The sequence below is a fragment of the Corvus moneduloides genome, chromosome 7 (assembly GCF_009650955.1).
Source record: "Corvus moneduloides isolate bCorMon1 chromosome 7, bCorMon1.pri, whole genome shotgun sequence".
Taxonomy (NCBI): Eukaryota; Metazoa; Chordata; class Aves; order Passeriformes; family Corvidae; genus Corvus; species Corvus moneduloides.
In genome coordinates, this window is record NC_045482.1 from 3,851,351 (window position 1) to 3,864,510 (window position 13,160).

Sequence of the window (13,160 nt, forward strand, 5' to 3'; positions counted from 1 at the left end):
GGTTAATAAAAAAAAGTCACTTGAGTAGTAGGTTCTTGTGGATACATGAAATAAATGAGTAAAAGGATTTGTTTTGACATTTTATAGATTCAGACCTCAGTCTAGAATTATTGCTGAAAACATTATGAGCCTTTTGGAGAACGGGCTTTAAAACATATGTTCATAGAGACCTACCTGCAACAAGGGCAGCTCTGTCATCAGTGCTCACATGTGACAAGTGGCTTCCTGAATCTGAGCCACGAGTGACAATCCTGTAGATGAAAATCAAGAAGTCAGCAATTTTGTGCTGTTAATGAAGTCTGTATTTCTTAATGAGAGGAAAGCCCCCACTATAATTTTATACTGGTGAAGAAGGTGTTTCTGCTTCACCTGGCTGTGGATGAGGTGGTGGCCTGTCCTCAGCTGCTGTGACAGGCTGCTGGCCTCAGTGCCCCTGAGATCAATTCCATCAGGTGAAGACCCAGCCAGGTGGGCTCAGGTTTGGGCTGGAGTCTGCTTTCTCCTAACCTGCCTGCAAAATATTTTCTCAGGGAATTCCGAGAATTTGCAAATGGTTCTGTCTGTGTGGAGTGTGATCCCCAGTGTGAAAAGATGGAGGAAAACATGATCACATGCTATGGGCCGGTAAGAACAAATTCTGTTATGTTCATTGGGTTTTGGTTTGTTTTGTTTGCTACTGTCCAGGGTAACTTGCAAAAATGTGCTGAAGGACAGGGTTTTCCTGCTTGCAGGCTTTAAAGCAGCTACTGCAAATTAGTTTTAAGAGAAACAGAAAATGTGCATATTCTGTATCTAGGGAAGGAATTCTGCTCATCTGCTCTGGGAATCAACTTCCTTGGATCTGCTTCCTTGAGAAAGTGATTTTTAAAGTTTTCTTTCCTGAGTTGTCTTAATACTTTAGTGGTACAGATGCACACAATTTTTACAGACAGAAAGCATGCAGCTGTGATTTGAGTGCCCTTTTTAATCCCTATTTTCATTCTTTGTACTCAGTTCTGTTCTGGTTTCCCCCCCGCCCCCAAAAAGTGGGAGAATTTGTCTGAGTCTCTCAGTTTGAACAATATGCTGGGAGGTTTTTTGTACTTAGATAGCCTTTAAGTTCTTTTGAAAGGTAGTGTTTTTTATGCATCCTAAATGACGGCTAACTCTTTCTCACCTTTACAATGGCCAGTAACTTTACTTTCAAAGATTTTTGCTCCTTTGGGAGATAGAAGTTGTGGCTTTCTTCTAGTTTACTGTGTATTGCCAAGATTAAAAGTCACAAGTATGCTGGAAATAAGGAGCTGTATTTTAAGCTCTTCACAATTGAGAAAATATAACCCGTAATTTATTTCCTTATTTCTGTGACTTACTGAATGGAAAAAAGAAAGGCATCATAATTTTTCTTACAATACTGTGTTTTTCTGCAATACAGCAGACACTAGTGCTTCAAGTGTTCAGCCCATCAGGGAAATTTGGATTTGTAGCGGGGCTTATGGACATAAAATCCTGGACCAATGCTCAACCTGAACACCAGATTTAGTTATACACTGGCTTATCATCACAGCTTTAAAATTTTACTTTTACATTGTCTAGGAGTCTTGGTTTGTTGTTCTTAACAATTTAGTCTCCATATGTATGAAGAAGAAGGAGACCTTGTAGTCCTTCAGTATTGCTGTGACTGAATGCCACGTGCAGAATGCTTGTGGAAAATAGTTCTGGACTGCAGAGGTAGGAGATCCCACTGAAGGGCCAGTGCAGTGGCTTGGCAAAGATGGTTCAGTACTGAATAATGTAGCAAGAAGATTCTCAGTGATAAGTATTTCACTGTGGACTTCACTGTATTAAGCGCACACATAATTTTAAGAAGCCCATCTAGAAGCTGGTATTTAGTCTTGCACTCTACAGAAGAAGTTAGTGGCCTAAAGCGCCAGGATTTATACATCTGCTCCTCCCTAACAGAGGCTGGAACCATGAAGGTAATTCACTGTTCCTTGGGAAGAGAAGCTGCTGCAGTTGTTGCTGAGTGTGTGCCAGTGCAATTCTAGTGCAGCAGGAAAGGGCTGAGTAACTTGAATGCACTGCATTTCTTTCTTTCCTGCTCTCCAGGGACCTGACCACTGCACAAAGTGTTTCCATTTTAAGGATGGTCCAAACTGTGTGGAAAAATGCCCTGATGGCTTGCAGGGGGCCAACAGCTTCATTTTCAAGTACGCCGATGAGGATCGGGAGTGCCATCCATGTCATCCAAATTGCACCCAAGGGTGAGTGCAAGCTCTGTGCAGGGAGCCATCCTATCCATGTACTGCTCATAGCACAGGGTGGTTTACAGGTTGTTTGGCTTGGTAAAGTGCTTGTCCCACTCCTGAAAAGAGAGTGTGCAGTAGGAATTTAACTTTCGATTTTCAAGTCTCTCATGATGTTCAGGTTTTAGTTATGACTGCCCAGCAGCTCATCACAAAAAGACCCTTTTGAAGACCATAGAGAAGAACTTTCCACAGCAATGCTCTCGGCTTCCCTTCTACACTGGTTTGTAGCAAATGCTGCCCTTTCACTTAATTTTAGGCCTGTAAAATGACTTTATTTTAGTATTTGCTCCTTGACAGAATCTCTGCTACTTGGTATTGGTGAACTAAGCCTGCAGCAGTACTGTGAGACAAAAGTGTTACTGCTCTCCTTTTCCTGCAGGGACTGGTGCACAGAGTTTAAAACCAGACTTTGTACAGAAGCCTGAGACTGAGCATCAATTTCTGAAGTCCTGTCAAAGTGCCCAGAATAATTTGTTACACTTGGAATAATACAGCCCATGCAGCTGAGCCGGAATTAAGAACCTGTGCAACACAACAATAGTCACACGCACACCTACAGTTTTGCACAGGCCATGTAAGTTATTACTGCCTTTCCCGTGGGGCAATTAGTAGTGTCCAGCACACAAAGGAAGGAAGAAGCAGACAAAGGAAAAAGAGAAAACATCAGCCAGTGAAATAATCTTCGACAAGAGGATCTTATTGTTTAGCAGCTAAAATTAAACCAGTAAATTATTCAGTGTAATCTTGATGTCAACAGCTGTTGCCATTCAAAATGCGACCTTTTGCTGGTTTTACAAATCTAATTACAATAGAGCCATTAGGGAAATGAGAGGGAGATCACAGAGACACAGCCAGGATCTGTTACAGATTTGTCTCCCCCCCCCCAGACCCTTTAAATCAGTTATGCAATAAGAAAAATGCTGCTCCTGTGGAAGAAGAGTGTAAGTAGAAATGACGTTAAAAGACGAGCTCACTCCAGGAGCTCTGGTCCTGGCTTTCATAGATGCAGAAGGTGCCAATGCTGATCTTAATCTGACAAGATCATGGATGTCTGATGGATTTACTGTCTACCCAGCATAGGAAGTGCCTTGGAGCTCTCCTGGCCTCCAGGAAGCAACACTTCTTCCTATTCCCTCCTCTTTCCTGAGGAGTTCTAACTGACCCAACTATTTCTAGTGTTTGTAGCACAACTGTGTTTCTTCTAGACCAGGAAGGGAGCAGAAGGTTTTCCTTGCCTTTCCACTTCTCCGTAGGCATTTGTATTTTACGTGTGGTTGTTTACTTTTATCTGCCTGGATCAGGAAGGGAAGTTTTTATGTCTTGTGCTGAAAATGTGACATTCTAGTTCATACACAAATAGGAAAGGCAATTCTAGCTGACCTTGGCAGTACTCAGTGGCAACCCCTGGTGGCAGGGTTACCTTATGCAGAGTGATGTTGTCTGTTAATCCTTGGACTTCCAGTCTACCCTCCTTTCTATCTTCTCCTTCCGATTAGGTGAAAGGATGTGCCCATCCCCAGAGAAAGGACAAGTAAAAGGGTCAAAGGTCTCTCCCCAAGTTACATACACAAAGGTGTGATTATCTCCCAGATGGGGAGCTATCCCTTTTCCATGACACTAATACTATTCCCTGTGGAAATCTTCATCCTCGTATTAAAGAGTTGATGTGTCTATTCTTAGGTATTTTTTTATCCCTTAGAAAAACAATGCTCTCTTCCCCCCAAGTCTGGGTAAGCATGGCTTACTATTCTTTTTCAGTGTTCCTAGAGACTTTGTGGCATGTGATTATGTTAATGAAGCTGTTAATGACTGTCCAAGATGTTTGGTGTTTACAGGTTGTCCATCTTCTTGCTGACATTGGCAGGGGCTGAATATGCCCACAGAGAGAAGGGAAACCAGTTCCTATCTTCTTTCCTCCTTCAAGGCTGAATTTTCTAGTTTCATACCGTTCCTTTAGAAAGAAGTATTTAAATTCCCCTCAGTCATGATTCTTCAGTGAAATAGGTTGTGGAGGGAACACATCTTGCTATTTGGCTCGTGGCCAAAAGGTAGAGAGAAAACGTGATTCTGCTTCATCCCGCACATCTATTCTCCTGACTGCCAGATCAAGTGCTGGAATAAAACCAGTGCCCCCTCAGTACAGCTGGGATACCCATCAAAAAGGGTTGAGCTGCTGCAGAGCAATGCTCCCGGGATGGTATTATCTCGTTCCTGCAGTGCAGCTCTCTGTGAGTCAGGCTGCTTGATAAAATGGGTTCTTAGTTCTCACCTGATGTGATGTTTCCAGTCGTCTCCACCAGTTGTCACCAAGGAGGGATCTGTCCCACCTCTGTTTCCTGTGTTCTGCCACAAATTCCATCTTGGCACTTGCAGAGGACTGCTTTAGTGAGGTTTGATAGCACCATTCTCCTCCCTTATTCAAATGTAATGACTGTTTCTCTTAATAGGTGTGTAATTATCCAGCCCTGTTAATGATCTTGCATTGACCAGAAGAACTGTCAAACAGTGGTGCAACAACTGTGCTTCTTGCTCTTGCATCCCCGTGATAAGTATCAGCTACTTGAAGCCAGTTTGGAGCAGATCTGAGGCACGTGGGACAGCCATCCCACTTAATTCAAGAGCTGGAAAGCATCTGGCACCTCTTCTTGCAGAACTAGCCAAAACTGAACACTTCCACAGAAATGAAATGCTAATTATGCAGTAGCTAGTGACAGCCTGCTTCCTTGCTGGGCAGGACACAAATGGGAGATCTCACTGGACACCTCCCCTCATCACACAAACACAGCTTTTTGAAGGGAGTGCATTACTCCTCACCAAAATGCTCTTTTCCTTCTAAGCCATGACCAGAGAAGATGGGGGAGCTCCAGCAACACCGTGTGGCCCTGAAGGGATTTGAGGGCAGAAGCACGGTTTTGCCTCTAAGGCTTAGGTGTATTTTTAGGAAGACAGTTTGAATTCCAGATGAAACAATATTGCAAACAAACTCTGAATAAGAGAAACTGTTACTCTTTTGTTTTGCAAAACTTCCTCCTACCCCCTGTATAGCATCCAGTTCAACTTTGCTCCTCTCACCATGAGTGAGACATTCCTTGTTAGCTCAGTAGCCCTTGGGTGGAGTTGTCTGACTTCATCCATAACAACAGTTGGGTGACCTTCACAACAAAGGTTTTCTCCTGCCCAGAGATAATCCACTTACACCGTTGTAAAATCAGTTTTATTTGTTTCCAGTGACCAAGATTTTTGAGAATTCACCTGGCGAGGAATGGCTTTGCTACCCCGTATCTGTTCAGTTAAGACCCCACCTTTCAATCTTAAAGAAAGTTGATAAAAGGCAGTATTTCTGGATTGTTTCTGGAAAAAAACCAGTTGTTACTGCAATTTTCAAAACCCCCCATTTCCTTTCAGAGGATGATTATCTGTAAAGCTAGGATGAGCTCCAAGTGTAATTTTCTGGATAAGCTGATTGAACTTTTGTAAGGTACTGAATATATCATTAATAAATTGGCATGTATCAATTAACCAGTTCATTTTACAGAGCCAACTTGGAAAAGAAAATACCATCCAGACTCCAAGCAGAAGGAACACTGGGTGTGAATGGGGTTACCAGCGTGATTGTGTCAGGCTTATATGGGTCAAAAAGCCTGAAATGAAGGGAGTTCCTTCCTGAGGAAAAATACCTGATGACTTGGTGGTACAAAATACCATGTTAATAAATATTGCCATGATTCACACAGTGTTGTACTTCCCTGCATGTAATCAGGACAGCCAGTCAGGGAGGAAACTGGGAATTGCTCAACTAGGAGTAATGGAATTGCACTTGGACAGAGTTTTCTCTTTGGGGAAGCGAAGTCCACTGAAGAAGATTACAATTTGAAATAAGAATCAATGATACTTCAACTTGCACTGGGTGAGGTCCAAACAGTACAAGTTTGGATTCAATCCTGTTCTCCAAATGTACAGGTGAAGTGTCTGAGACAACAGACTCTTGATACCAGTCTGCTAGTTCTCTAAGCTAGTAGCAGGCTCTTGGACCTCTATTTTGAAGATGCCCTTCCTTTTATTTATAGCAAGAGTCTGAGCTCAGGTTTTCTTGGCACAGTAGGAAATGGACAATCTGAGCAATTTTTCAGCCTCCTTCTTTTCTGAACTTGTTTTCTCCAAATTGCTGACAATGCCCTGAAAGGAAGAAACATTGGATGTGTTTGAGATAGGTTAGAATTCAGACAGTCCTGAATTCCGAAGTCCTGATGCCCAGGACAGCTGAAATTCCAAGAGTTCTCTCTATTAAGTTTTTGAACTGTGTTTAAATCAACCCCTTACATTTATGCATTATCTGGATATTTAACGCATCTTTTTCATGTCTGATTTCATTGAGGAAATCCTTCCAGTTTATGTTTGCATGTCAGAGTAAATGTCTTAGGTAAAAATAAAACTTCAAGTAAACAAACACAGGGTAAGGTTAACTTGGTCTGCTCTCCCTGATGAGCAGGTATAGGGAAATCGAATTCACTGACTTCATTTTATAATGGCAGAGTGATACCAATTTAAATGCAGCAAAAGCTGATGAGTGGCAAGTGATGGTGAAGCAGAAAGAAGATCTCATGGGAGCTTATTTGAACTCTCAGATTTTTTGACATGCATATCCTTCCATCAAAGCCAATCTGAAAAGCAGCAAACTTTAAAAGAGTTGAGGATCACACCTTAAATTTGAAATGCCTCAACAGAAGTAAGTTGCAGTCTACTGATGTGTCAGATCACCTCTCCTGCCCATAGTAGATGTACAGCCAAAGGGCCTGTTAATAAAATGGCTCTGAGATCTTGCTAAAGAGAAATAAATGGCTTGGTTTCCTTAAATGCCAAGGGCTAGATACTCCCCATGGCTAGAGTGCCTAGCTGGGCATACAGCACTGAAGGGGGCCAGGTTGTTAAAACCCCTAAAAGCTCAACTTTAGGTCTCTGAGAATCCTGACTTCTATGTAAACATGTAATTGACCTGCTGTTTCAATGTAGATGACCAGGAAACCAGTCCTGCTCTTCATGGGGGCAAGGGAAATCCACACATGCCCATGTTCTGCAAACCATTTTCCATGGTTGTGTTTTAGTGGTGCTGCATTTAGTGATTCCTTGCATTTCCAAAGCCTTTGGTGAGCATCAGCTGTTTGTGCAGGTGGAAGACTTTTGGCAGCATCTAAAGAAAGCAGAAGAAAATGTCTGAATCATCAGACCCCGTTTGGCTGTGGTTTTTGTTGCTGGAAGTTGGTCCTTGAGCTTCCCTGTTAAACAAGTATAGTCAGCTTCCAAAATATTTCTGCAGTCGCCCTTGCTGCTTAGCACAGGATGAACAATTGCATCAATTACAGAAAGAAAAGCAAGTTCTGGATTGTGCTCCTTGAGGTCTCAATTTGTAAGTGAACAGCTTTTGTACAATAATGACTGGTTTGATGACTCATAAAAACATGCAGGAAAAGCAACTCTGTTGTCAGGACTCCCACGTACGCAGGTGAAACCTGCCTTAAGTGCTGTTTGAGCCAAGATATGGCCTGCCTTGGAGTGCTGTTGCTATTATTGTTCGTCTTGTCACAAGCTATAATTTTTTTGGTGACTTAGGTCTCTCTTAGAGAGAGAAGAGCTAGAATTAAGAACAGAAAGGGGATTCCTGCTTCTTGGGTGTGTAAATAACAGATGTCTCTCTTTCTCTCCCTGTTTCCACTTTGGATTTGCTGCAGGTGCATAGGGCCACACCTGGAGGACTGCATTGGGCTGATGGATAGGTACTGGCTGCGTGCTGGCTGCCTGTGTGTCTCCATCCCGCACGTGTGGACAAGGGCGCATGCGTGTGCATGTCCTGGGGAGTGGCAATGACGTGGTTTGTTCTGTAATTGCCTGCAGGTGTAGAGGCCCCGCTAGTCATGACTGCATTTACTATCCATGGACACGGCAGTCCACTTTGCCACAGCACGCTAGGTAACATCCCCACCCCATCCTTCGTGCCCAGGGGCTTGCCCTGCCTGCCTCAGGAATGTCATACTATCCAGTTTGTCCACAAGCACTCATTTTGGGGAGAATACAACTTGTCCTTAAGTGAGATCTGCCTCTCTACATGCAAATTTGCTTTTCTGTTTGAAAGCCAGTTGAATATTCTGCTCATTTAGGCTGACTAGAAAATGCCTTTTTAAATTGTTTTTATTTTTACCTTAAATCAATAAGGATTAAATTCTGAAATTGCCCGTAGACATACATGTTTCCAGATTAAATTTTGTTAGATGGTGAAAATTCTGGTAAAATTGGAATCCACTTGTTTTCTCTTTATTGATTTGTTTGTTTAAGACAGAATTTAAAATCAAATGAACCTCTTTCTTCCATACACCTTGTCTTGAAAAAGTAAATGTTTTAGCAAAACCAAATTTCTTCCTTAATTCACATAACACTGTTATTTGATTTTTTTCATTTTCTGTTTAAAAGAAAAATTGTAACCTTGCAGCAGTTTTATTTTTCAATAATGACAATTGAAACAAATTAATGGAGGCTTTACTCTGCATTCTTTTTCATGAAAGCCCTGCATTGCCATTGAGTTTGTTAATTTTTGAATTCAAACTGGTTAATATGACTTCTAGGCTTTGGGATTACTCTCCTGAGCTAAGACTAGATGAAAAATGCATAATTTCAATCAAACCCACCTGATTCAGGATTTCAATCTGAGGTTTTTTCTTGTCTTTTTCAAAAGGTTTTAAGGTTGCCTTTCCTTCCTAATTGTGTATGTAATGTGAATATTCCTATTTCTAGCTTATGAGGGAGAACATATTTGGACTTGAAAAACAGTGCACTATAAATGCTATCCAATGGTACATTTGTTTATTAAATCAGTGTAAGTTCTGACTTAATTCATTAACCAATGAATAAGCAACACAAGATGAGTTTTTCAATATTTCAATGTTTTGTTTTAATCTTTCTGATCTGGGATATCCAGTTTGAGATACTTCTGTGGGGCCTCATTTTCAGATGGGCTCATCCAAACTGAGCTGCCCAGGTTTTAAAGGTCCTAATTTCATCAACTTTACTCAAAGCACAAATACAGAAAATGTATTATTATTATTTCCTTAAGTTTAAGGGCCTTACCAAACTACAGAAATGAAAGCAATTGTTTTGCTCTGTTCAGCTGTTTTACTCCTGCTCCATTTGGTCTGAGGGGGAAGACCCTCAAATGTTTCCTGTTTCCTTTGGATCGGATGGATATTTTTTTGTTTGTTTCAACCTTGCTGAATTTATTTTAGGAAAATGGCTGCACTGTGTTTAAATGTATTCTTTCACTTTCAAGGCAAAGGAAATTTCATACCTTTATATTAGATTTGTGAAATTGTGCTGCTTTTTTTTATTTTTTTATTGTGAAAATGGTTTATTCTGTTTGGGCTAAAAATGGGCAAAACTGCACTGGCAAAGTGACACTTTTTGTTACAGTCGGGTTGTAAATCCGAAATGGATGTGTTTGACATTAGATAGAAACTTCTGCATGACCCTCTGTTGTGCACCCTCCTGAGATTTGTAAATCTTAATTAATAATCGGTCTGACCCTTATCAATTGACTTGAGTTTTTTCCATTGATGTGAATTACCAGTGAGTTGAAGGGGACAGGGTTTTCTGCTGTTCAGGCAGCTGAAAGTGAGAGCAGGGCTTTAACCCAAACAGCAAGATATTCCTCATCTTCTCCTATTTCCATTTTCATAGCAGTGTTGCTTTTCTTTCCAGTTTTTTAGTTTGCAAATTGTTTATGCCATGATCCATTGACTTGAGGGCTTTTGTAAGAGCCTGGTAGAATAGCAAAGGAATTCTTTCTGTCGTGTTTAATAAAGATGAATCAGATGTGCTCACATGGCTTGTTTTCCAAATGACTGGTGAAACTTCAGTTTTTCTGCTTATCCTTAGTCCCTTCAAGTTTGTGGGAAAACAACCTTACTTTTGGCAATGCATTCCTTTCTGCATAGTTTGGTTTTGGTTTTTTTAACCTTCAATAGAGTTCTGTCCAAAAGAACAGCTCCTCATGCAGCTTCCTGTACGGATTATTCCTGTGGAGCTTTGGTTTTGGTTCCACCTTCCATACCAGCCTTTCCTAGAAATCACGAAAGCAAAGATGGAAAGCAGAAGGTGGCTGGAATTTCCCAGGATGCCCAAAGGAGTTATCCATCCTCCTTTCCTGCCTCTTATTACAACTCCTCCTTTTGCTACCTTCTGGCAGTTGCAGTCAATGTTTTTTTGTGGTTCGGGTAGCACACAATAGCACACAATGGCACATTCCAGCATATTCTAGAACAATCAGCAAAAAGATTAGTATGTCTGCTCCCAAGATTGGGATAACTGTGGTCTAAAAGGAAGGTTCAAAAACTGTAAAAATAATGCTCTGCTGTTCATTAAGAAAATACTCCAGACAGTCAGGAAAGGCTGGTTACTTTCAAGTTCACCAGAAGTTTGGTTAGTGCAGTTATTGGAGTGAGATTGTGGACAAAGTTTTTACCTAAAGTATGAATTTTAATTGGTTTATCCTTCCTAGGCTTCATTCACCTTAATACTAGGAGAGAAGAGATTATCAAAAGAGGAGTGAAGTTTCTGTTTTCTGGTGCATGTGAGATTGTATATCTAAAGACGTGATCAGGAGCATGTGGTGGATAAGATAGGAAAGTACCAGCACCAGCACTGATGTTCCTGGTCTGAGTAAGCTGTTGTCTCTGTTTATGCCCCAAGAAAATTTCATTTACATTTCCCTTTTAACTAACAGAAACTAATTAGCCAGGCCCACTATTGTCAAGTGCTTCAATAGAATGTTGTGTAGCTGTTAACTCAAATTACAATCCTATTGCTAGCTTTGTATCCAAAAACTACATCCTCTCAACAAATCATCACTTCCTCCACAGAAAAAAAACCTGGTTTTATGTACTGTGTATGCATACAAGAGCTAATTAACAGTAAACCCTGTGTAATGCAGGCAAATCCTTTCATAGCTGTTTTGTACCCCATCACAGTATGACTTCAATAGAATTTTACAGCAGCTCTCAGTAGTTGGTGGGGAAGGGAAACCACCTCTAATAAACTGCTTATGTTCATGGCTTTTATGGCGCTCAGCTCTGTTGCTTGGAGGAAAGCGCTCCATATGCTCTCTATTTTTATGGAATAATTATAGTTGTTCTGGAGGGGCAGAGGATCTCTGTATAAAATAAGAGGGAAAATAAGATCTGTGAGTACCAGCTAAGCTACATTACTTGGTTGGTAAAAGAAGCTACTCTCGAGAGACTTAATATGGAGCTTTCTGAAGCTGTATCAGAACAGAGCAGTTGAAGAAACAGGTTTATTTTTTAAGAATCCAGATTAGAAAAACAGACAGTTTCAGATCCTGCCTCTGTGTGTTGCATAGAGCTTACATATAATCTGTTTAGGACAAATTCACACGATCACAGAATCAGCTAGGCTGGAACACCACCTTTACAACGAGACCAAGGCACCGAGTACCACATTGAGTCTTTTCTTGCACACTTCTGGGGGTGGTGACTCCTCCACCTCCCTGGGCAGCCTAATCACCCGTTCTGTAAAGAACTTCCTAATGCCCAGCCTAAACCTCCCCTGTGTCTTCTTGTCCTGTTGCTCGTGTCCTGGGAGAAGAGACCAACCCCACCTGGCCACAACCTCCTTTCAGGTTCATGAAAAGAGATTGATAGAGAACTCCCAGTTCTGTGTGAGAACTTCCCTCTACTGAAGTGGTTCTGAAGCCAGACCTCTGCTGAAGTCACTTCCATTCTTGCCCCATGGCATTTCCCTGCCTGGAGCTTTAGGAGGAGTACATTTGGAATATCCCTGTGACGTGAATGAAAGTCACTGCAATGATCTTGTGAGCTCCTCCACTTTTTACCACTTCCACATTTTAAGACTAGTCTTCTTGTGGGAAGGGTGTACGTGGGTATTCCTTCTTTCCTGTTGTACAGATAGAATCCTAGAATGGTTGGGGTTGGAAAGGACCTTAAAGCTCATCCAGTTCCAACCCCCCCTGCCCCAGGTTACTCCAAGCCCCATCCAACCTGGCCTTGGGCACTTCCAGGGATCCAAGGGAAGCCACAGCTTCTCTGGGAAACCTGTGCCAGGGCCTCACCCCCTCACAGTGAAGAATTTCTTCCTCATATCTGACCTAAATTTCCCCTCTTTCAGTTTGGGGTCAGACTACAGTTAATAAATCTCTCATTTTATTAAAGCTTCTTTTCTGTACCATGTTCAGAAAGATTTGTCTGTGATCAGTGAGGGTTTGTGCTTCATCTGCTTTACTCAGCAGGGTTGGCTGGTATGGACTCATAGTATGGAAGAACTTAGTAGGGTACGCTACTATAGAGAGAAATAAACTGTTAAGGTTGGGAGAGTGAAAGAACTGGAAGCAATTCTCACACAATGCTGTTTAAAATCTGTTCTGTGGCTCCAGTAGTGTAAGTATCCTGTTGAGAGAACGTAGGACAGAGTAAGGTCAGAAATCTGCTGTTTCTAGAAGTTTTTTATATGAGGAGCGGAATGTGAGCAAAAAACTCTTACAGGATCTGTTGATACTCATTGACCAAGTTTCTCAGCAGCTGTGCTCATTTTTGATAGGAAAATTCTTTGTTTGGAAAACTGACTAAATTGTCTTTACTGAAACTATGAGCAGGGAAAAATTATGAGTAATAAGGCCAAATGTGATAGGTCACTGCCAGAAGAAAAGAAGCAATAGGAAGTGCAAATTAATAAATGGTTTGTTGGAATGGAAAACAACACACACAGCCATTGCAGAGGTCACTGCATTTGTTTCTCATCACCCTTGCGTTGTGTGTCTGTATTGATTTGGCTACACAAATAATATACAATGCAGAA

General features: G+C 41.4%; 1 protein-coding gene across 5 annotated transcripts in view; it reads left to right on the top strand.

Moving 5' to 3' along the window:
* ERBB4 (erb-b2 receptor tyrosine kinase 4) overlaps window positions 1-13,160 on the top strand; it is a 580,318-nt gene that overhangs the window by 434,336 nt on the left and 132,822 nt on the right. For 2 of the 5 annotated variants that reach the window (XM_032114089.1, XM_032114092.1), the window contains exons 14-16: window positions 531-624; window positions 2,089-2,243; window positions 8,015-8,059. In XM_032114089.1, coding sequence (XP_031969980.1) covers window positions 531-624; window positions 2,089-2,243; window positions 8,015-8,059 — 294 coding nt within the window. Of the gene's footprint in view, window positions 1-530; window positions 625-2,088; window positions 2,244-8,014; window positions 8,060-8,177; window positions 8,253-13,160 lie in introns of all 5 variants that reach the window. The other 3 variants (XM_032114088.1, XM_032114090.1, XM_032114091.1) reach the window with 2 other exon arrangements.